General features: G+C 41.1%; 1 protein-coding gene across 1 annotated transcript; it reads left to right on the top strand.

Annotated features, from left to right (window-relative positions):
• The first annotated feature begins 211 nt into the window (after nt 1–211).
• Hex110 (hexamerin 110) lies at nt 212–3,648 on the top strand. The gene is made up of 6 exons (XM_014357068.3): nt 212–293; nt 576–1,216; nt 1,312–2,260; nt 2,341–2,477; nt 2,549–2,834; nt 2,928–3,648. The coding sequence occupies exons 1-6, from the start codon at nt 218–220 to the stop codon at nt 3,491–3,493; spliced, it is 2,655 nt and encodes an 884-aa protein (XP_014212554.2). The 5' UTR covers nt 212–217; the 3' UTR covers nt 3,494–3,648.
• The last annotated feature ends 19,489 nt before the right edge of the window (nt 3,649–23,137 follow it).

The raw sequence follows: 23,137 nt of genomic DNA, 5'->3' as shown, positions 1-23,137 counted from the left end.
ATTTCAATAGGTGCAATGTACGGTCAATTATCACCATCGTAATATTCCGTCAAAAGAGATATATAGAGAGAGAGAGAGAGTCACGATTCTGTCAAAAAATCTTGAAGCCACGTTAAGGAATCGTCGGGTCATAGGTCGGTGAGTATACTTCGATAATGACACCGATTTCGGTATAAAAAGCCCGGACCGACGACTGATCGGCAAGCACAGCACCACCATGCGTTTCAGCATCGTGTTCCTCGCTTTGTTTGCCCTCGCGGCGGCCGTTCCTACGGTTCCCAAGCTCCATGCTGGTAAGTATCTTGTCAATACTTTGCCATTTTTTGTTTTTCCCACCGACAATTTCAAACTAATCATTATTACAAGATTCAACAATTGCTGCATTTAGTTTCACGTTCATAAAGTTATTATGGACAGATTTTGTTTATTAAGGTTATCATAAAACTTTCCATCGATCGACAGATTTTCTAAGTAGTCTTTTTGAAAAACCTATAAAATTTTTATTGCACATTAATGCTACTTTATGTAGATGACATTTTCGCTCTCGAAAGTACAATATTAAATTGTTTTCGCAGCCGATCAGGATTTCTTGGCCAAGCAACAGGATGTGATTCACCTGTTGGAAAACATTGCGGGTCAACTTCCCAACGATCACCTTCGTAATATCGGTAGCACCTACGAGTTCGAGCCCTACCTAAAGAACTACGAGAATCCATCCGTGGTGAAGTACTACCTCGGCCTCTACACCACCGGACACGTGCAGCCCCAGCACACCCCGTACTCGTACTCGGTGAGCCAGCTCAGAAAGGAAGTGGCTCTTCTGACCCAGATCTTTTTGGGCGCCAAGGACTACGTTACCTTCCTGAGCGCTACCGCCTGGGCTCGCGTCCATGTCAACCAGGACCAATTTGTCACCGCCTTTGCCCAAGCTGTTCTTCAACGTCACGACTTGCAGGGTGTTATCCTCCCAGCTCCGTACGAAGTCTACCCACACTACTTCTTCGACGCCAGAATCATTCAAAAAGTTCAAGACCACGTTAACAATCATATCGCCGATTACCAGACTCAAGGCGACAAACATGAAGTTCATACCATCCACGTCAACTACACCTCTTACCTGCCATACAATGAGAACAAGATTGCCTACTTCACCGAGGACATTGGTTTGAGCGCATATTACTCCTACGTCCAGCTGTCTGGTTACATGATGCCATACGTAATTACATTTTTCATTCGTAGGATTGACTATTGTTTTTTTGGTTTTTTTTTTTTCTTCAATTCCAACTGTACAATTCGTTTTGTATTTTTCAGGGTGAACATGGTTGGACTGATGAAACTACTCCCCACCACATTGGCCATGGTTCTCACTATTACTACGTTCACCAGCAATTGTTGGCCCATTACAACCTCGAGCGTCTTGGTCAGGGACTTGGACCCATCCATCCCCTCGACGATTACTACGAACACATCAAGACCCCGTACAAACCGAACCTCCGTTACCTCAACGGCATCAACTTCCCGGGCCGCGACGAGCACATCTACGTCACCAACAAACACCACTCTTACGAACTGATCAAGCTGGTCCGCATCTTGGAACGAAGGATCCTTGATGCTATCGACGCTGGACAAGTTATCACGCCCCAGGGTGCCTTCTTGTCCCTGTACCAACCGCAAGGTCTCAACATTCTCGGTGAACTGATTGAAGGTACCGGCCGCAGCATCAACCCTAGATACTACGGCAGCTACATGTACGTCGCCAGACAACTGCTTGGACAATCACCCTACTTTAGCAGCATCTACGAGTACTCCCCGTCGGCTCTTGAGCTAGGCCAAACCGCCGTCCGTGACCCCATCTTCTACCAATTGTACAACAAGATCATCGAAATGTTCCACTACTACCAAGAAAGTCTTCCAGCTTACCAGTACAGCGATCTCATCGTACCTGGTGTCAGCATCGAGAAGGTCGATGTTAGCGAGCTCATCACCTACTTCAGTGATTACGAAGTTGATCTCGCCAACGCCATTGCCCAGCCCGTTGGAGGATCCCACGAACACCAACCGTTCCCCAAGGTTGTTGCTCACCTCAAGAGGCTCGACCACAAACCATACGAGTTCAGCGTCCACGTCAACTCCGAGAAAGTCCTGCCCGGCGCAGTCTTCCGCGTTTACGTCGGACCTAAATACAACTACGATGGACAACCGATCGACATCACCACTCACCGCCATTATTTCTACGAACTGGATCAGTTTGTTTACGATCGTAAGTAATGCTTTTTCATTACATTTACCTGTGTGTGTGTTTAAAGGAGTTAGATTGGTCATCGATAAATCTGTTTACAGTAACTGAAGGAAAGAACATCATTATCAGAAACTCTCACGAAGCTACTGGCCAAAGCTACGACTGGCCAACGATCAGCCAACTCAAGGAACGCGTCCAGGGTGCTTTCCGTTCCCAGAACCCATACTACATCCACTACGTAATTACTTAACTGTTCTCATTTCCATCGTGTTTCAAACGCTTACACAATATTTTCTTACTTTTCTACAGCCCGAACAGCTGTACAGTTTCCCAGCCAGGCTGAGCCTTCCCAAGGGATCCCCAAGTGGTTTCCCACTTCAATTCTTCGTCATCGTTTCTGCTTCTGGACAACCCCTGAACCTACACTACGGACCAGTTGTTGCGGAACAATGGAGAACCTACCAACCCCACCACTACCAAGTAGTTGGCACCAAGGAATACGAACAATTCACGAGGAACCCAGTCGATAAGGTTCACGGTGGTTACCAACACGTCGAAGTGATCCCCGACTTTGATGCTCAAATCATCACTCATGGTACGATCGTCTTTCAACCCTAAAACAGAACATAATAACTGGAACTAAATATTTCAAGTAAACTGTTTTCTTAATAATCCGATAACTTTGCAGGAAACTTCCACTACGGGTATTTGTACAAGAAATACCCAGGCAGCTACTACTACCCGCGCTGGCAACAAACTCACTACGAATACGGTAGCCACCCCAGCTTGAAGGAACACCATGGAGTCGAACATCACGAAGGTGATTACAGCCACCAGTACGCATCTCATTACACTGGCAGCTTACCTCAAAGTGGTACCTACAAGTACCCATACGCCTACCAGAAGGTCGTCGAGAATGGTCCACAAGGGTCGTACCAACAGAGCATCTACAAACAGGGCATGTACGAAAGCAAAAGCCAGGACGTGTACCACGGCAGTGGATACTACTCGGGTAGCCAGTACAGCACCGTTGCCAGCACCTACCCAGTGAACAAAGGACGCGAGGAGTACATCCACAATTATTACCATAACAAGTACATTGGTGATGTGATCGGTGGTGGAATCTCTCTGGACAACAAGCCTCTTGGTTATCCATTCGACAGGCCATTGGCTAACAGTGCCATGTACGTGCCCAACATTTACATCGCTGATGCCATTGTCTACCACGAAGACGAGAAAATCACAGAGTACTAAGCTTCACGATTCCTAGTTTAAATTTATTTATGTCAGCGCTACTACTATTACTATTAATAATGTTATTATTATTGCTATGATTTTTTTTTTTCTGTGTCTCGTCTTTGGCTCTCTTTCGCGAAAGGTGCTCAAAAGACGAGTGTCATGTTGACTGAATGCGCACTGTGCAACTTTGTATCTTCTCAGCGATGATACGAAGGAAAAATAAAAAAATAGTTGATACATAACTATAATCTGTCTTCTTTGGAATTTTTTTTCCCACTATACGATTATTTCAATGCTTTACGAGGGGTCGTAAGTTAATCCTATCGAAAAAATGTCGAGATTTTTTTTTCGACAGGACAAATAGCCAGGATGCGGAATAACCACTTATTTGACACTTGAGACGATTAGTGAACATTTTTTCGGATGATGTCTGGACCCTAAAGCTCGTGGGTAAAAAACCCAGCAATGGTTACACCACGTACAATACAACAGTAATTACTAATAAGAGCAAAAATGATTCATAACTCGAAAGACTGAAAAACCATCAACTCGCCAATTGAGTAGTCGCTTGTATAAAAATCGCAAAACATATCCCTGAAAATTAGTAGTAGATCACTCATGTACTTATATATAAACGTTAGTATTGAAAATTGAAAAATTAGTAAATCCCATGGTTTTAATTGGCCTTGTGGTGAAAATCGTATTTACCGACACAATTGATTAAATTTTCGCTCATTCGGGATTTGTTTAGCCCAACCTCCTCACCCTCACTCTCCCGGCTATATACTCTTCATCCGAACACGCTGTCTTTGTTTTTGAGAAGCATCGCGTAAACAGTGCGTCTCCTCCTCGCTACAATGAAAGGCAATTTCCAGCTGCTTTCTCTCAGCGCCAAGGTGAATCAATTGACGAAGGAGCGGGGGGTGAAAATAACACCCCGTGAATTCCAATCCTGCAGGATCTACAGCGTGAATAAGCTTGATTACCCTATTGAGCGTTGGGTATTTTCCTATCCGTTTCAAAGGGAAAAAGTGCCCGCTTTATTTACGAGGAAATACGTTTCATTCGAATACAAACTTTGTTACCAACGCTTTGGAATCCCCGTGCATGTACGCCATTCTTCCGCTATTAATTTGCGATGCTGTATTTTCACGTGAATGAATGAAGGCAGTATATTTTCAGTAGCAGCACAAAGCAACAACTTTCGATGCATATTAATGTTGAAACTTGGTTGCCAAAAAGCCATTGGTATGATTGGAGTCAAAGCTATTCGGGGGTTAGTTTCCACCGGTGGTACAAGGTACTCGAAAAGAGAGCTTTTCCCATCGAATCGAACATCGCCGGTTTTCATGAATACGTGTGTTTTTCACGGACCGCTGCTAATTAATGCCAAAGTACACTCTTTGAATGCACGCCGTATTTTCCATAGCGACTCTCATTGCCTTCACTTGGTCGCTCGGAGAGTTCGTTCAGACTCGTTAAGCCTCAGAAGCAGCTTTTTGCATAAGGTCATAGAGCTCGGCTAGCCAACACCAGCTCTACTTCCCTCGGAATACAATATATCGCACTTTTTTTTCATTCCACTGCAAAGTGTCGTGGATATGAAATTACAAGTGCAAATATCTAGAAAAAGCTAGCTATTTGTTGTATCGGTTGGGAGGCCTCCGTCTATGAGCGCTTTGCAACGGCCCTATAGCCATAAATACGACAAGCAGGAGTCGGGAAGGGGGGAGAAAAAAGAAAAGCAAATCGATAAAGAAAATAGGAGTGAGAGAGGGTAGGGGGGAGGGAAAACTGAGAGGTGCGATACGAGCAGGTGGGGTAGGGAGAGGTGACCGGCCGCGTCGGGCGATTTATTGCATATGAGTTCGGCGGATTTGTCAGTCGAGAATTTCCTCTCTCCGGCGGCCGATAACCGGGACGGGGCGCGGAGAATGAGGCCATAAATTTCGGAATCGAGTCTCCGCCGCGGAAATTTCGGGACGCGGATTTTCCCCCTTGGAGAGGCTTGAGCCTCTTTGCACGGGGACCGAGGGATCCACCGGTCGCCGAGACGAAACAAAAACAGTACGGGAGGCTCAAGATCCTAGCTGGGAATCTTTTTTTTTTTTTTTTTTTTTTTTTTTTTTTTTTTTTTCGGAAAAAATACTTTCCTCGCGCTGATGCGCTTGAATTGAGAGATATTCTAAATTTCCCTCCGAATCTATGTTACCTACTCTCTAAAATAATGATTATCATATGTTCAACTTTTTCAAAATAGGGCGAATATATTGCGTGAAATAGTGAATCTATATTTTAACAGTAAAACAAGCGGTTTCACTAATTCAAATTTGTATACTTTATATATAACTATTTCAACTAGTGAATATACATTGACTGTGAAATAGTGGATTTTAGTGAATATTCACTATTTCTACCAAGTTAACGTTTAAATTACTCGAAATAATGTGCGTATGGGATGTACAATTCCCTTCATTGGATTTAAGATCGTACATTGGATTACCGATGAATAATTAGAATTAAGATGTATAACAATTCGGAGCAGATAATCGATCCTAAATTTGTACCATTTCATCAGTGAAAATCTTGTTAACTTTCGCAAGTAGTGAAATTTTCACTATTTCAAATTTAGATGGTACATATTATGTGCGATATGTGGGATAAGGAACAAGAAAAAAAAAAAAGGTAGATACGTAGTCTACATGCAGTTCACGAAATTCTTGGACCCCGATAGTAGAGGAAGTAAAAAAGAAACACAAGAAGCCAACGTGGACACGGAGAGATAAGGTTATCGACTTTCCAAGTTCGACGTATATATGGCACCAAGGAGGCCACATCCCCGGGTAAAACGAAGGGTCGACGCTACACACACCGGCTGACTTTTTAATTACGTGTCATAAACTGCGGCCGATACGGTCCACTCGAGCGACACTCTATTTTCTGGATGGCCGCTGGTCCGGTCCATCCAACCGGAATCCCTCCCCCGCTCTATTTATCTACATCTACCGGTTCCTTTTTACCCCCCCCCCCCCTCTCCCCACGTATTCCACACACGCGCTCCCAAGGGAATACGCTATACATGCGGCTCGAAAGCTCCGTGGAACGTATTGCAAAAGTGCCCGGCGAACTTGATAAATCGAGCCCCGCGAGATTCGCCAAATCATTTTTCACTCTTAATTTCACGCCCCGGGGACGCCCGCGTAAACGCACCCCACTTACAACTTATGGAGATTTTTCGCCCTCGTGTATATAATGGAGTTTTGGGTTTGATATAGCTTTCGGGGAAACGCCGAATTTTCAATCTTGCCGCGAATCCGTCCTCGATCCAGCTGGGACGGAAACCCGTTCTCAGGGATTCCCAATCGAAGCCGATGAGGGAAAAGTTCACCATTGTCCAGAGCAAAGATATTAATGAATCTCGGCAGGCGCTGGGGGCGAATCCTTTTTCAGATATCGGCTGGGCTGGTATGTAATTAATGACCGGAATGATGATGATGATGATAATAATGACACCCCCCGTCGTTACTATTATCACCGCGTGACTCGGCTCGCTCCTTTGTTTCGGCCTCTCCCGTGTCTTATATACGTATATATATATATATACACATTGTCGACTCCTCTCACTCTCATTGTTCCGTAATTGCGAAATTTCGCGCGCTGCAGGCACCTCCTTCTTCCTTGGATTTTCAGTCGTAATTAAAATATCGACGGATGCTTCGAGTCCAAACATTTATCAACAAGGGACCTCTTTACCCCCCCGTTTATATTAAATTCCAGCCCGAAAACGATATTACGCATTTTTTTTTTTTTTTTTTCAAATAGGTATATCAATGACATGAAAGGTGTGTTTCGCTTGTTCCCCGACGTCACGACTCCACGGAACGAACCAAAAGTTCATTGGCTCGAACGGAACAAGAATCCAAAAAGGTCCCTCGCAGGCATCCTTGGATGCAAAGTACGCCCGCTCTCTCTCTCTCTCTCTCTCTCTTTTCAACTCAACTCAACTCAACTCTCTCTGTTGTTTCGAGTAATGGCGTGTGTTTATGCACCTCCCTGGGAAAGTAGCGAAACTTACTTATACTCTTCCCGAAATCTCAGCGGCCGCGTGCCCGTCTTTTCCGCCCCTCCGGGGTGATAATATGATTTGGCTCATTAGAAGTTTCGTCGGGGCTTTGTTTGGCCCGACCAAAGTCGACGAATGGAAGAGCAGACCCGAAAAGGCCCCTTCTCGGCTCTCTATGCTAATCTGCGTCGATTCGAAGCGCATTCGGAATTAGACGCGTGCCTATGTATATATGCGCGGGCGTTTCGTCCCGTCGGGGAGTTTTCGGGAAAAACGTCTCGAGGCGAAAGAATCGCAGTTAGTTGGCGGCACTGCTGACCCACATCTCGAGGATATACACGCGTGGACGGAAAATATAACCGAGAGAATCGTTGCTCGACGACCGGTGAGGAGGAGGAGACAATGGGTGATGGAGAGAGAAAAAAATAAACGAGCAAGTATATATGTGGGGAGAAGCGAAGAACGGGCGAGCCGAAGGGAGTTTGTTAAAAACGAGGCCCTCAGGCGTTTTCCGGTCGCGACAATGACAACCGGAAAATTAAATCCCAAGCCCATGGATGCGAGTGCCATTATTCGTTCGTGCGATCCTTCGCCCTGTAGCGTTGCGCCCTTGGTGGAAAACTTTGCACGGAAAATTCTTCTTTTTTTTTTTTTTAATTGTGTTCGTATGGAAAATAAATAATAAATCAAATGTTGATGCATCTCGGTTTATTTTCCAACAATTGGTCCCGAAAGGTGTAAGGTGTGTACCACCATCATCAGGCATTTCGGAGCCAGTAGAACGGGTGGGCGAATGAAAATCCATCTTGCAAACAGAGCCAAGTGTCGCTTCGCGAGTGAAAATACCCGCGGGTCGTGTCGAGAGTGACGAGTCATCTGCATCTACATTGAGAGGGGCTTCCTTGATCCCTGCCGAAACTGTCCAGCTCTGATTACCGAGAATGGTGCTTCGAGCCACACATGAATAACAAAACGTTTTCTAACTGAAACCATGGCTATGTCCTCTCTAAATTGGAAATTGTGAAAATTTCGCTATTTGTGCAGCTGAACGAGATTATCACTATAGCTAAATAGTGAAAAATCAGGATCGTTTATTTTGCACCCAGTCGAAGTGTAAATTTTAATTCCATATAAATATTTGTCAGTAACGTAATGAACAATCTTGATCCAAATGTGCAACCCATACGCACATTGTTTCGTGTGTTTACCAACTAAACGTATATGACGTGTATGTAAAAAGTGTATACAACTTTTAAATAGTGAAATCACTTTGCAGTGTATGTAGATGCACTATTTTGAAAAAGTTGTGTACACTGTACGTATCACATTTTCAAATTTTCAGAGTATCCTCTGTAGTTGTGAAAAAAGCGATTTTTGAATTCAAAAACGTATTGCCACGTTCCGTAATTAATTTTCTCAACGGTACAGCCACGTCAAAGGCGGGCAGCAAATACAACATAAACAAACGCAATTACGGCCGGTCCCGAAAAAACGGAAAAACCGAAAGGAACTCGGACAAAGAGAGGGTGAGGGGGGATGCACCGCAAACGTTGTATAATTGGCCGCGAGGATCCAGCGAGCCCCGCAGAGACTAGCCAACCGTGACAGAGTTACTCGGCCCGCGTTTCCGCCTCGCGAGAGCCCCCAACTCTTCCTCTCCTCCCTTTTTCCGAGATGTAGTCCTGCGTGTGTACCCATACATGTACGTGCATGTTTGTATCTTTGCACCACACTGCCACGTTTTCAATTTTCAGCTATAGCGAGCAGGACTCGCGTTCGTTTGTTCTTGTACTTGCGTCTACACTTGAGTTGTAGGTGCTTTTGTTGCGAAAGGTTAAACTATAGGTAACTATCAGTATTACCAGCTATAAACAAAAATTACATTTCTACTGGTCAAGAAAATAAAAATCATCTTTATTATACCCTCTCAGTTTATAATAGTGAAAGTAAGTTAACAAGATTTTCACGGGTGAAATGGTGAAAATTTAGGATCGATTATTCGCGCCCAATCGTTATACATTTTTATTCTTAATGTGTATCAGTAATCCAATGTTGAGTAATTTAAACGTTAACTTGGTAGAAATAGTTAATATTCACGAAAATCCACCATTTCACAGTCAATATAATTATATTCACTAGTTGAAATAAGTTATACGAAAGCATACAACTTTAAATTAGTGAAACCGCTTGTTTTACTGTTAGAAAAAGTTGAACATATGCTAATCACTATATTTCAAATTTATAGAGTACTTGTTAGTCTTGAAGCAAATCAAGAGGTGAGAAAAGATACGTTTCGTCAAAGTTCTTATGTAGACGTGTAGAGCAGATAAATAGAGCCAGCCAGACAGGCGTACCACCACCGCCACTCAGTAGTCCTCTATTATTAAAATAATCCCCCACAGGAGCCCAACTCTGCCCCCGAGATCTTTCTCTCCGCGATTCCCGCCCTCGTCGTTTCCACACCCTCTCCCAATATTCCCGCGGGCCATGAAAAATGCATTCGTTTTTCACGCCCGCAACGATTTCGTCTTCGGTTCTTTTCTTTTCTTTTTTTTTTTCTTTTTTCCAATATAAATTTCCCGGGCCACCGAGTCCACGAGAAATGAATCGCGCCTTTCTCGCGACGACCCATTACTCCGTGTACGCGTATATGTATAGACACCCTAGGCATCCAACCCCGCCGCGTCCCGATCGATTAATAACGAGCGCCGGGGCCTCGATAATATCGAAAGGGAGTAATAGCACACGGGCGGGGTGGTGGTGGTGGTGACGTGTAAAAAATGCATTCATCCGCTGGGAGGCGGCCAAGAATTTTCCGAGCCCCTGAAAATCCCTTTAGCACCTCGAGACGGAGTTTTCCCCGACGGTGACGGCCACCCTCGTATTTGTGGGTTTATAGGCGGTGAAAAGGGGCCACGTAATGATATTAATTTCAGCCAGTGAAGCCCGAGAGCTAGGGACATATGACTCAGCTGGAAGCATCGGTTTCTTTGGCCGCGCGATCGCGGAGATGCGACGCGTGAGTATACACCAAAAAATCTTCAAACGCTGCGAGAAAGGAGGAAAAAAAAAAAAAAAAATAGGAGAAAAAAAGTTTACGAGCAAAGTAGGGGAGGGCGGATGTACGCGCGAGGGTGTCTAGCGCACGGTACGCGCTTCATAATAATATTTAATCCGATCCGTTGCACGGTACAGCGCTTCGCTCTTAACCCGGCCTCCGAAAATCCTTTAAGGGCTTCGCCGCGTCTCGCTTTCTCTTCTTCTCGGCATCAGCTGTAACGCCAGCGCTAGTGCAAAAAAAAAGGAACGGGGGATTCGGCGTGTCTTTGCAGGAAGCATATATATATAGAGCGAGTCTCTTTGGGGGATGGCAAAGAGGTATTATGCCAGAGCAGCTTTAACCGTATATTATACGTATATACATGTTGAGGTGTATTTCTGCAGTCGTATGTACGTCGTTCTTTTGGATTTATTATGCATCCGGTGTTTGACGCTTGCTTGGGTCCAAAGTGTAAGCAAGGGATTTTTCTTGAAATTTTTTTGGTCCCCCGTTTATTGATTCCAAATTTTTCAGTGTCCTTGATCTTCTTCTATACGAGCTAGAAGACTCTTTGGACCTTGCACGCGTGATTTTTATGGTTTTTCCAATCTAACAATATTATCTCTTTTGTGACTTTGGATATTTATGTATATGTATGAGTATACCGACGCTTGAAACGTCTGTAACGCGAGCTTTTCAATTTCAGAATGTTCAGACTTTTTTTCCAGGAGTCGGAAAATTTTTTAATCAGCCAACGTAAAGTTCTACAATCTGCCAACGCTACGATACGAGCCTCCCTATCTCAGAACCCTTGGATTTTTTTTTCTGGACGTCAGAAAATCCCGGATTCATCCAAATATAAGGTTCTACAATTCAACGATGAGCCCTTTGCTTACAATTATTTCAAACAAACACATTGTTAGTTTCTGAATTTACAAGTCATCCAAACACCATCATTTTACATTATAAAAGACAAAAAATTACATGATTGATTACTGTTATTTTTCTCAAGCTTATCACGTGGTATTGCTTGTTTTTTTTTTTTTTTTTTTTTTCTAATGTGTCAAGCAGTTCTCAATAATGAAAAATAGAGATTACAGAGCCTATGGTGTCATTGGCTTGCAAGAGCCAACTTTCATTCACTTGTATCATAGAGTTTTGAAGTAAAAAAAAAATAGTTGGTCCAATAAAAAAGCTCGCGTTGACTTATTCCATAATTTTTTCGCTCCTCTAAGGGAAACTGAGTGTTACGTCAATTTTTCGCTAAACTTAGTCAATATTGTACAAAACGATTCAATGCGTACGATACTATCATTGGAAGTGTATTAGAGATCAAATGATGGTCGTACGAGACAAATTCACTTCATCAAATCCGGGGAATTATTACTTCACCGCTCGTACACACTTTAATTAAAGCAATCCTCCATCGAGCATTGAAATGCAAAGATAAAAAAAAGTCTGCACGAAGCAAATCCCCAGCCATTCGACTCGTATAAAATTATCAGCAGCAGTGATACTTGAGCTCAAGACCCTTTCATATACATATACATACACGGGTATACACATAATTTCATCTCTCCCGAGTATAGATAAGGACGTCTGAAACCTACACAGCCATCCGCGGCGGTGGTAATCCGCGCCGAGTCGGAATATTTTAATCGCAAGCTCGAGACGGACTCTTCGCTTCTCCAGGTATTTACATATCAAAACTATTGGGGGGGGGTATGCATTATCCTGCCTCGAGATTGCGGTGTCTCTATATGGCCAATGGAGTACAATTGAGGTTATTCCGCTGTTGAGAGGAGCAGGAAAATTAAATAGTCCATGTCTGGCGATGAGAGGCAATATATTGCGTTTTACCATCACTTGTCGATTTTATTATTCACTTTGTTGGCCAATGCATTGGCAGTTCCGATCGTGCCGAGATTGATATATTTTTCTCCTTTCCCACCCGAATCCGAAACTCGTCTAATTTCAATTTTCGGCTGCACCTCATCAAACGCCCCGGCCAAACGCTTGCCGACTCGCGCCTTGTCGGGGAGAAAAGCACCTGGTGGAGCTCTTGTTGCCCCGAAACGGCCCACCTCCGCGCGGCTGCCGAAATTTCCTCGCGAAGTCTTACGCACCCCTTTCCCGGAGTCCACAGCGAAGCCAAGTGGTCTCGAAACTTTCCTCCGACCTCAAAACTTAATCAGGCTCTGGGGCGCGAGAACGCGGCTTCCCTCCGATCGGAACTTACTTCCGTCGAGCCAATTGTTTTCGTTCGAACGGTGCAGTCTCAATTTTAATATGGTAGGGGTGAAAAAAAAAGAGTCGTTAACAGAGTCAGAGGAAAGCCAATTTGTAGAATTAAATAATGGTTTTGTCGATAAAAACAATTAAAAACAAGGCATTAGGATAAAGAGCAGCATAACAACAGTTCTGTGTACCTATCGTTGCGCCTCATTTCTTGTGTGCCTCTCGGGTGACTCAGAGAATTCAAACCAATTTTTCGAGAGTCTAGTCGACCGATGGATTGGGAGCTTCATATGTATTTTTTGAGCCATTACAGGAATACGAATTTAGTTGTTCTTCAATAAAACCTTGTTCTTGTGCTCACAAGTATGTTACAGCCATTGACCGAAATTTTTTGTAGAAAGTTGACTCAGTGGTTTTTCGGAATAAAAATTTTTGCTTGTGATGGATGTCTCGTGACTTTTGCGACACTTGCCATTTACTATCTATGGTAATGAAAACAGCTCCAATACAACGATTGAAGATTTTTATCACTTGGTACGTGTGCACAGGTGTGCGATCGAGATAAAAAACAAACACAACTGTTCAAACACTTATTGATAAAAGATAAACTCCGTGGCTTCTGATCAGATTGTTTTGCAGATTATTATTACATTTTTTTTTTATTTTTATTTTTCTATGTCTTAATTTTTCACATAAATGTTGGACAAAATGTTACTTTACGAGAATTCTGCAAATAGAGTGATTTTTTTTTTAGTTTTAACGCGAATGCAGCAAACGTCTGTAGTTCAAACACCCAATATGTTGTATTGGTAAAAATTGTAAGACAATTTCATACAACCATTATGTCGTATCGTACAATAAGTGCAGCTCGTTTATATCCATTTGTACATGAAATTAACTGAGCGCAACATATTTGTATACGCTGAACGATCACCTTTTATTTTTGTATAGCTAAATTCTTTTTGCAACAAACACTCAACTAACCTACAACCAACCAGCCCTGAAAATGTAAAGCGTTAAAAGTTATCATCATAAAATTTTTTCGAGTATTGAAATCTCTTACCTCTTCCGCAGGAGTTGTATGATTCCAAAATTTGTGTTTTATTCATACCACTCAATGGATTGTCTAGGTTGGACAGGTCCAATGTATTATCTGGTTTTATCTGAATAAACGTATTTCACATTCGTATAAATTATTTAAAAATATATTAGAGATGTGTATAGTAGTGAACAATAGCTTCATCATAAAATATATGTGTAAAATGGATGTATTAAAAAATAAGTTAATTAATAACTTGCTGAACTTACGATTCCAAGTTTTTTGTACAAGCACGTATATGGACAGTAAAATAGTTTCTCATTGGGAGAATCATTTTCATGGCTATAATCGTCTACAAACGTCAATAAAAGATTAATTTGATTATTTTAACTTGAACCAAATTATTAAAACATCAACGTACCTAAACTTATTTCGAATTCAGCAAGACAGGACTTTAATTCCGGATTCACTTCATCTAGCGATTTCTGTATAAAAGAAATCATTCAAAGATTTTAGTTCAAAGACTAAGCTAAAATTAGCTTTTCAAATAAACTCATGGTTTTTATTTGATCACACCATTATGAAATCGCAGTACTTGAAAATCTACCGGTTTTTAAATTTTTTGTTCTCTTGAAATTTTATTTTGAACTAAAAATGCAAGTGTTTTTTTCGAAAGGTTTTTTTTACACATTGCACTAAAAAACATTCACTATTGTGGATATGATGATTTTTGATATGGCATAGAGTATAACTAAAAATTTCCAAGTTCAAAAAGAGTTAACCACTGTATTGAAGAATACTTAAAAACTCCAAATACGAATCATTATTCACAAAAATTTTCAACGTGTTCTTGCCATTTCAATTTATGACTATTAATTTAGTTTTCTTTGTTTAAAGTACTAACATCTGAATTTAAAAAAATATTTTCCTCGTTAACTGAGTAAGTTATAAAGAACATTTAAATAATTATGTCTTATTGTCTATATTTTCACAAATTAATATGGCACTCGATATATTTTGAAAAGTTAATGCTGACCCAACACAGTAAACTGTACATGGCAAATTCATTTTCTTCTTTGAAATTGAAAAACTTTTTATTTACTACAGTTAAAAAAAAAAAATGTATGTATCACCTTGAAATAATGGAACTTTGTACTTATAAAGTGTAATTTTTTTATTAGTCAAAATGAAATAGATGTTTTTTTGTCAATAATTAATGTATCTGTGGTTATCATACCCCAAAAACTCCGGCCAAACAGGCAACAATAATAATCACGGCTAAATTCATGGTACAAACTCTCTTAACTTATCATCAGGTAGCTTCAAGTTGTACATATTAATTCTGCCAAAAATTATCAGCCTTTTATAACAAGAACACCTGTACTCTAAAAGTTGTCTTATTTTCAATAAAACCGTTTCTTTTTTTAGCCTCTGCGTCAATGCCTGTGAAACGTTTTTTTTTTTTTTTTATCTACACATGATGAGATCTCTACATCATTTTTAATACATATTTACATTACGCTTATTAAAAATTTAAATAACATTTGCATGAAAAAGTATATTTTTGATGTTACGTGACACAGCAGATAATACGTAAAAACTAAAATTCGACAAATTCTACCTATGTAAAATACCCTCAGTATTGCGTCTATAAAAAAAATATCGTCATTATTTCAAAGCTAACTATAGAACGTAAGTGAACAAAGATGGAGAAACAGAAAAATGTGTGCTATACTTTGTTTTTTCGAGGAAAATATCTACGACAATCGGATACATGCATAATACATGCACTTGTATTTAACACGCTTGAATGCTCTTCATTAGGGAGTTCCATTATGATGGCCTATACTTCATACTACCTCATTAATGTGTAATTCAAGTAGTCCCATCTCGAGGGTATGTCTGGAAAAAATTTTTTACTGAAAAAAGGGGGAAAAATGTGGTTTTTTTTGTGGAGCGTGTGTGCGCACAAACATCTACGCTTTTCAGGCATCAGGTGTCTTTTTTTTTTTTTCCTCCATGGAGGAATGCAGTGTTGCATTTTCGAGGTCACCGTACACGATCAGCTGTGCTAATGAATCCATGAAGCTCCGTCTTTTGATGTACTTGTCGAATTGAAAACGAGTCTTTGGAATTTTATCAAATGTTTACAGGCCAAAGCCTTATTTTTTCCATTTCTGTGCATTTCTCTTTCCTCTCATTGACACCTGCCACGCCTACAAAACCTTTTTGTACCTGGATCTAAAAAAAAAAAATTGCAGCATGTTAAATAAATACGAAAGAACCAACAAAACATAACGAGGGAAAAAACTTTTGAAATTGTCATCTTTAGCAGTTGAAAAAGGAAATTAGTCTGTCACTGTCTTTTTTCGACGTTTTTTTTAATGAAAACTGACATTGACGCCGTTTGTTGATCCCGAAAATGCAAATGACACTGCAGACAGCTTCTGCAGCCGACCTAAATTTAATATTTTTTCCCACAAGTGTTCAACGCTCGGCACATGTACTACGGCACATTCGTAAAAAAAATATGGATCGAATGACATTCATAAAAGGGAATTAAGGGGAAGTATTTTCAATCTCTATGAACTAGGTGTGACTGTAACAAATTTAAAAATGGTACAGAAAGCCACCATCTGTACAACTTTTTGAAATTCAGCTAAATTTTCATCTTTTCTTTTTTCTTCCTTTTCTGATGTTAACCCCTCCACAAGTCTAACGCCACTTTGGGAAATTTCATTTTACGGTTTTTCTTTTCATGGCCTACGATTCCCTTATATTCCTTCTTCTTCTTCGTCTGGTCCTTCCCGCGGTTTTCCCTCTTTTTCTTTTTCATTGTACCAATTTCGTTTTTGACCCTTCCATGGTCTCCTCTTAACTTTCTCACCTTTTGCATCTTTTTTGTGAAACTTTTTTACAAGACTTTATTAAGCTGGATGAAATAGCAGAATTTGGACTCTAGACTGTATTGTAACATTCGTCATGAAATTCGCTTATAAATATAAGCACCGATCATAGTCTCATGGCGAAAGGTTCTATACCATAGTTATTATTTCCAAGCTGTTTGATAAGATCCTGCGGCATTTTTTATCATACAGCTAAAAAATTTTAAAATCACCCCACGGATGGTTCGTGAAGCTTGAAACGAAAGTTTTTGATTATCAATCTGGTCCTTACGAAAAACCATCAATTCGACAGTTAATAACTTCATCTAACTCCGTCCTCCGTCTGCGCAATCAGTATACCCCGGCATCCAGAGTAACGAACTCATGAAATACACCTCCGCTTTTTTTCCTGCAGCAAATGCCCGGAAGAAAAAGAATACGACCCGCTCGGCACTTAATCACCTTTTTTCGCTCCGCGAGCACTACCGTATATTTATAATAGGGACGTCGAGGCGTTGTCGAAGGCAACGAGGTACGAAATTGGCTCGCGCCCTTTCGCGTCTTATACTTTTGCCTATCGAAATTTTCGTGCGGCCACCTCTTCCATTTATCAAAAGCCTCGCCGATTTACTCGTTCCAAGTTTGCACAATTTTTTTTTGTTCACGTCACGACGATGGGTTGCTTCGGATACCGAGTTTTTCACACTAGCTGTGCGAGGCAAAAAAATTATGTCGAGTTTATTGTTTGATACACTGTACTAATTTTTTTTTTCTTTGCTCCGTTTTCAAATTTCTAAAGTAAATATTGAACAAACATGTGCGAGGTCGTAATATCTATGGTATCGTAGAGATCATTAAGCTCACGACCACGTATGCAACGCTTGTCCTTGAGATATTGTTTGAAATAAATTACTGTACCCTTCGAGGCATTAATGATCCATCACGGGTCTGCAAAGGAATGATCTGCAATTTTTCTACGAGGATAATTTACACGAGTTCTATTGGAGATCCTCGGAATAATTTCATCGGGAGAAATACGTTGATTGCTCGTAAACAACTCGTGTTCCGAAATAAAATTTTTTTGGAAATAGTGAAACGACAGTCATGACTAGGTGATCATTTGTAGGTGGTGGGTGAAAATCAGTGAAACAATGTCGCCTTTGATGACATTTTACATTGAGTTAATTTATTTTCGATGATAAAAAAATAAGCAAGCCGTAAAATATTGTTTCGCGCACGAGACGCAAGTGAAACGCATTCGTATATACATACTTCAGCAGACGTGGAAATAAAAGTAAACGTCTGCACTTGATGTTTGTGAAAAAAATGTTTGCCATCGACACGATCAATTATATTATTCCCAAATACTTATATACGTTTCCACAATCACGAGCGACTCGATATACTTTTTGATTCCATTCGAAAAATCTCATTTCCCCCGTAAAGGATGACAAGTTACAACTGCACATTTAATAACCGAGCGCCTCGCAATTAAAATCCCGCAGGCAATAATTCCTTGACAAAACAGCCAGCACCTGGCCCGGTTCTATACCTTTTGCGCATACGTACACCTGCACAGCATCGAAACGCGCCCCGGCCCGTCTCGCTTCGTTAATCCCCCAATAACGAAAATACCGTTCGCTGCGATCCGGCTCGTTGGCCGCGTTTAATATTTGATTGGCCATCGGTCGCGCGCCCGAAATCGCGGTGGCGTGCGATTGAAAAAGTCCCCGAGGAACGGAAAAGGGGGGGAAAAAAAACACGCACACACCGCGTGCGCCCGTCCCTTTTGACCAAAACTTAACGCTCGGCTGGTCTTTCGAAGGGACGTACCCCCCCCCCCCCCGAATGGTATGGGTCTCGTGGAAAATAAACGCGCGCGTGGCAAAAAGCGAGCCGCGTTGATTAATGACCCGCGCCGCGCTCGCTTGTCTTTGGCTAATGGGAAATATCCACCAGTAGCTCGCGTATATTGACGGCCATTCGACGAAACGTGGGGAATAATTTGTTCCGGGAAAGGTGAGCCTTTTCATTGATTTCTCGCTCGCTCGGCCGTGAAATTCGTCGCCCCCCTCCACATTATAATGCGTCCTTGCACGCGACGCGATATGCGCCTTTTTGAATTTTCCCGCGTTATGTGTTTCACGTTCGAGTGGTTATGCGAGGGGCGTTTAACGCAAAGTTGCCTATGATGGGTGTATTATAAATATGCTTTGGTGGATGGGGTCGTAGAGTTACGTTTTGCCCTCGCAATCACGACGAGTCGCGGAAAACTGGACGAAAGGGGAGTCGTGCGTCTCGCGTGGATGCAAAGCAGTGGCGCAGCGAGAGGAGTCGTGCGGACGGGAAAAAGATAGAGGCTATATATACGTACGGGAGTTGGGACATTTTATATATTACATAGACCGGGATGCAAAGCCTTTGCAAAGCTTCTGGAAGAAGAATATCGGACGTTATTGCGTCGCACGTGCTCCGTTGCCGCGTACGTGTCGTACGTTTCTGTTTGCTTTATCAGCGCTGCAGGAGGCCCCCGATGCACCCGAAGCCCCGCTTTTCTTCGATTTCCTTTCCTTTACATACCGAGTCCGTCCTTTATCTGCTCGTGAGTTTCGTCCTTTTCCCGTTGTTGCGATATTGCCGGTCAATATACTTCACTGGACTCCCTTCCATGTGGAGGATTCATGCAGGTTTCGTGCTCGGAAGCAGCAATAACAACTTTTGGGCCATCATTTTTCTTTTTTTTCGTTTTTTTTTATTACCATATGCTGGAAATACAACTTTTTTGTTTGTTTACATATTGTTTGATATTTAGTCGATTCGTCAATAGAGCAACTACGTTTATGACGATGGCACGTATGCACATCTGACAGTACTATTTTAACGTTTAGGGTACAATTTTTGAAGAAATTGCTTTTACATTTAACTAACATTAGTTTAATCATCACCTGCAGCCAATCGCGCATTGTCTGTACGTCGCAATTATAAATACATCAGAAGCCCAATTCAATTACCCTTATCGTTCGATTTTTCTTCTTTTTTTCTCGCAACATATTCAGCGTTGAATTCAGCATTTCTCGTTTTCCTCGCACGGCTATATCGCAAAAGTACGTGCACGGATTGCGCTACAAGCCAAGAGAGCCCGAGGAGGGTCTCGAAAAAATTTTCCCGACTTGGGGATTCGTTGCGCGCCTCCTCCCGGGGCACACGACAGAGGCAGCGCCGCGAATTTTCGACGTATTCCCGCTGCCAAAGCAAACAACGACCCCCCGCGCTCTCGTGTACCTTCCATCCGCAGCCGTGCTGATGTGCGACACGTTCGCACGCCACTTCTCCCCCAAATTGTTTCTGTAGCTCACTTCTACCGCTGATGTTTAAATTTTTCACCCAAAAGCCCCCACCCCCTTTACTTTTTATACACAACTTGAGCTTTGTTGGTAGGGTTGTTGCTGGAAAGGCCTATCGGAACTCTCTTGGATCGATTGCAAGCGAATACTTGAGAATCGGTTTTAACTCGAAACTTTTGGGTGATGACGTGTTCGTTATCGAAGTTGATTGAAACGATGAATGGACGCGGTGTCGAACGTGCGAGAATGTGGCGGCTCCGTGGCAGGCAAGGAAACTGTGAAACAAAAATGTTTTTATTTTTGCATACTTCTAGGTCTATTTATTGACGATTTTTAAGCAAAACGGTCGAGGGAAAATGACGAATTGTTAATTTAAAAAGTACTCTTTTTTTTTTTCAACGTGTCATTTATAGGTGTAACAACGAGTAAACAATCCCAGCGCTATGTGTTTTGCATTTTTTTTACGTTTTTTTCCACTGTTGTTCTTGTCGATTAGAGTATTTCGGATGATCGTTGTAGCCAGTAAGTGCATCTTTATCGAGAGAGACTACGAAAGTACATCCCCTTTTTTTTCCTTAGTTATTCAGCAGAGGTGCGATCAAAACCATGAGGTCACGGAGCAAAATGAGCTCGCCTGGTCGTAGTGACAGCAGCACCATCCATCCTCTATTCCGAACCCTGCGTGTATTCTCGACTTCCTTCCTTTCTCTGCTGCTAATCCGATCACGGGATGGCGCGAGATGTGCCCGTTCGACTGTGAAGCTACGATAATGGATATTGCCATTTGAAAAATTTTACACCGCCTACTGCGCAACAAGAGAGTGACGGTAATTGCGCGGGTATGCGTACTGGAGGGTGTATCATACATAGCACACACCCTTACATTTTTTTTATATTTTAAGTGCTGAAACTGCGAATAATTAAGGTGTTTTCTCTTTCCTGGTGTTTTTATCAAGGTTTAACCGATAACAACATAAGTTCCTTTTGCTCGCACTTCCTTAGGCCAATCAATCAAAATTCAGGGGAAAAAAATCTTTTGGAGTATAATCTCAATTTTCAGCCCCTTGAAAACGACGTTTTTCACACACCAAAGAGTATTTGGTTATATTCTATAAGGGACATTTTATTCAAGTACCAAATGGTTTATTCATCTCAAATGACTATTGTTGAAGTTTCAAACATTGATGTGAAAAAATAAAAAAAAAATTTGTTTTATCCATGAAATGTTTGTGTATTTTCTTAGAAAAAAAGGCCTACAGGTATGGTAATATATATATACATATATGTTTTTCAGATGACTCCCTGCATTTCTCGTCGCCGATTCAAAGACCTTTTACCTTAAAATCTCAAGCATCTCGAACGAAGCAATGAAAAGGTCCGAGTCCAAAGTTCCGATACGAAACAAAGCAACCAAATTACCGGTTGGAAGACCCGAAATAAAAGATATCCGTAAGTATCTCCGCCTCGGCTCCGCGATCGGCTCGTTTGTTCGATACCCCCCCTGACTTTCGAGCGCGAACTCTCAATGGGCGATCGATGGCCGTAAGCGGATTTGTAATTAGCATTAACGAAGGATTTTGACGTTAGCGCGAATCGAGGGAGATAAAGAAATGAAGGAGCGGAATTTGCCCGGCGAATTCGACTGAATCCCTAATGAATGGCTCGGAGCGTCGCTTCTTAGCTCGGCTCGTCTATATATACGACCGCTCGAATAATTGCCGGGGCGAAATCTTCTTCTTCCTTCGGAGATTTCTTTCTCCCCCCAACCCCCGCTCAGGCGCTGCATAATGCGCCCCCCCCCTCACGCGACTTCGTCAACAATTGTCGTTTCCATCTTCTCTTCTCTGATTCCCTTATCCCTCTCTTGGTATTGCGAATTGCGACGAGCTTGGTAAAAATTACAGTGTGAGTAGGGAATAATTAAAATGCTTCTTTAAGTATAATGTGAAAGAAGAAATTTACAACAGCTCCATGTGCGTGGGTTACATGTATTTTCACTTGAGCATGACTATAAAATAAATCGTTTGTTTTTCGTGCACAACAACATTTTGAATTTTATATAACGAGGATGTTCCAAGGTGGTATCATTTTACGTTTACTTTGTGTAAGTGTGACAATAAAGACACAATAATATATTTTATTAGGTCAAAATAATGAGGGTGGTTTCGTTTTTACAAGAAATGGTTATGGTTTTTGTTCGAGAAAGTTTCATTTTAGGCAAACTTTTATCGGCACTAAGTCTTTAAATTTTTTTTTTAAATTCGGTTTTTCTCTGGTAAACTTTAAAGTTTAAATTTTTTTGCTGCAGTTTGAAACATTAAATTTTACTCATTTCATCCCAAAAATCTGCAAATAAACAAATTTTTTTACTATTATTTAGATTTTAAAAAACTTCTACGAGTAATACAAATTTTTAAAAATGTATTCAAAACAACACTTTGTTGCAAGACTATTACAACTTGTGTTTTAAGCTTATCTATTACAAATAATCAATTTTAATGGTATCAAAATACAACTTTGTTAAATCACGCACTTCCGTTCAAGATGTGATCGTATACTCAATAAACCCAGATCTTGGGAAAAAAAAATATTAAAAAATACCTTTCAATAGTTTGTATGAAAGAAAAGTTATGATTGCCTTTTTCATAGACTCAACAAATATTATTATTATCTACTTGTGTGTGAGCAATAAAAATTTTCTAAACATTTCAGGTAATTTTAAAAATGAAATAAAAATATTTGTATTCTTACTACTAGAAATATTTTATTAATAATGTAATTAATTAATTTAATGATATAATATATAGGTATGCATTCATACCCGTTTTACTTGGTTTTACTATACAACAAGGTATAAAAATATACTTTTAATACAGCGCTGGGGTTTTAAAAATCTCTCCTTGCACTTCATTCTAAATGAAAGATAAGATGGTCAAGAAATGTTATTTATTTGTTGTTTTTTTTTCAACGTAAATCTTGTAAATAACTAATTTGTTTTTAATCCACAAATTCAACAATAACTATGCAACCACTACAGGGCCCATATTATT

The sequence above is a fragment of the Copidosoma floridanum genome, unplaced genomic scaffold (assembly GCF_036245765.1).
Source record: "Copidosoma floridanum isolate Cflo_tuat_1 unplaced genomic scaffold, Cflo_Japanese_pri ptg000006l, whole genome shotgun sequence".
NCBI classification, from domain to species: domain Eukaryota; kingdom Metazoa; phylum Arthropoda; class Insecta; order Hymenoptera; family Encyrtidae; genus Copidosoma; species Copidosoma floridanum.
This window is presented reverse-complemented; position numbering and strand designations above follow the sequence as displayed.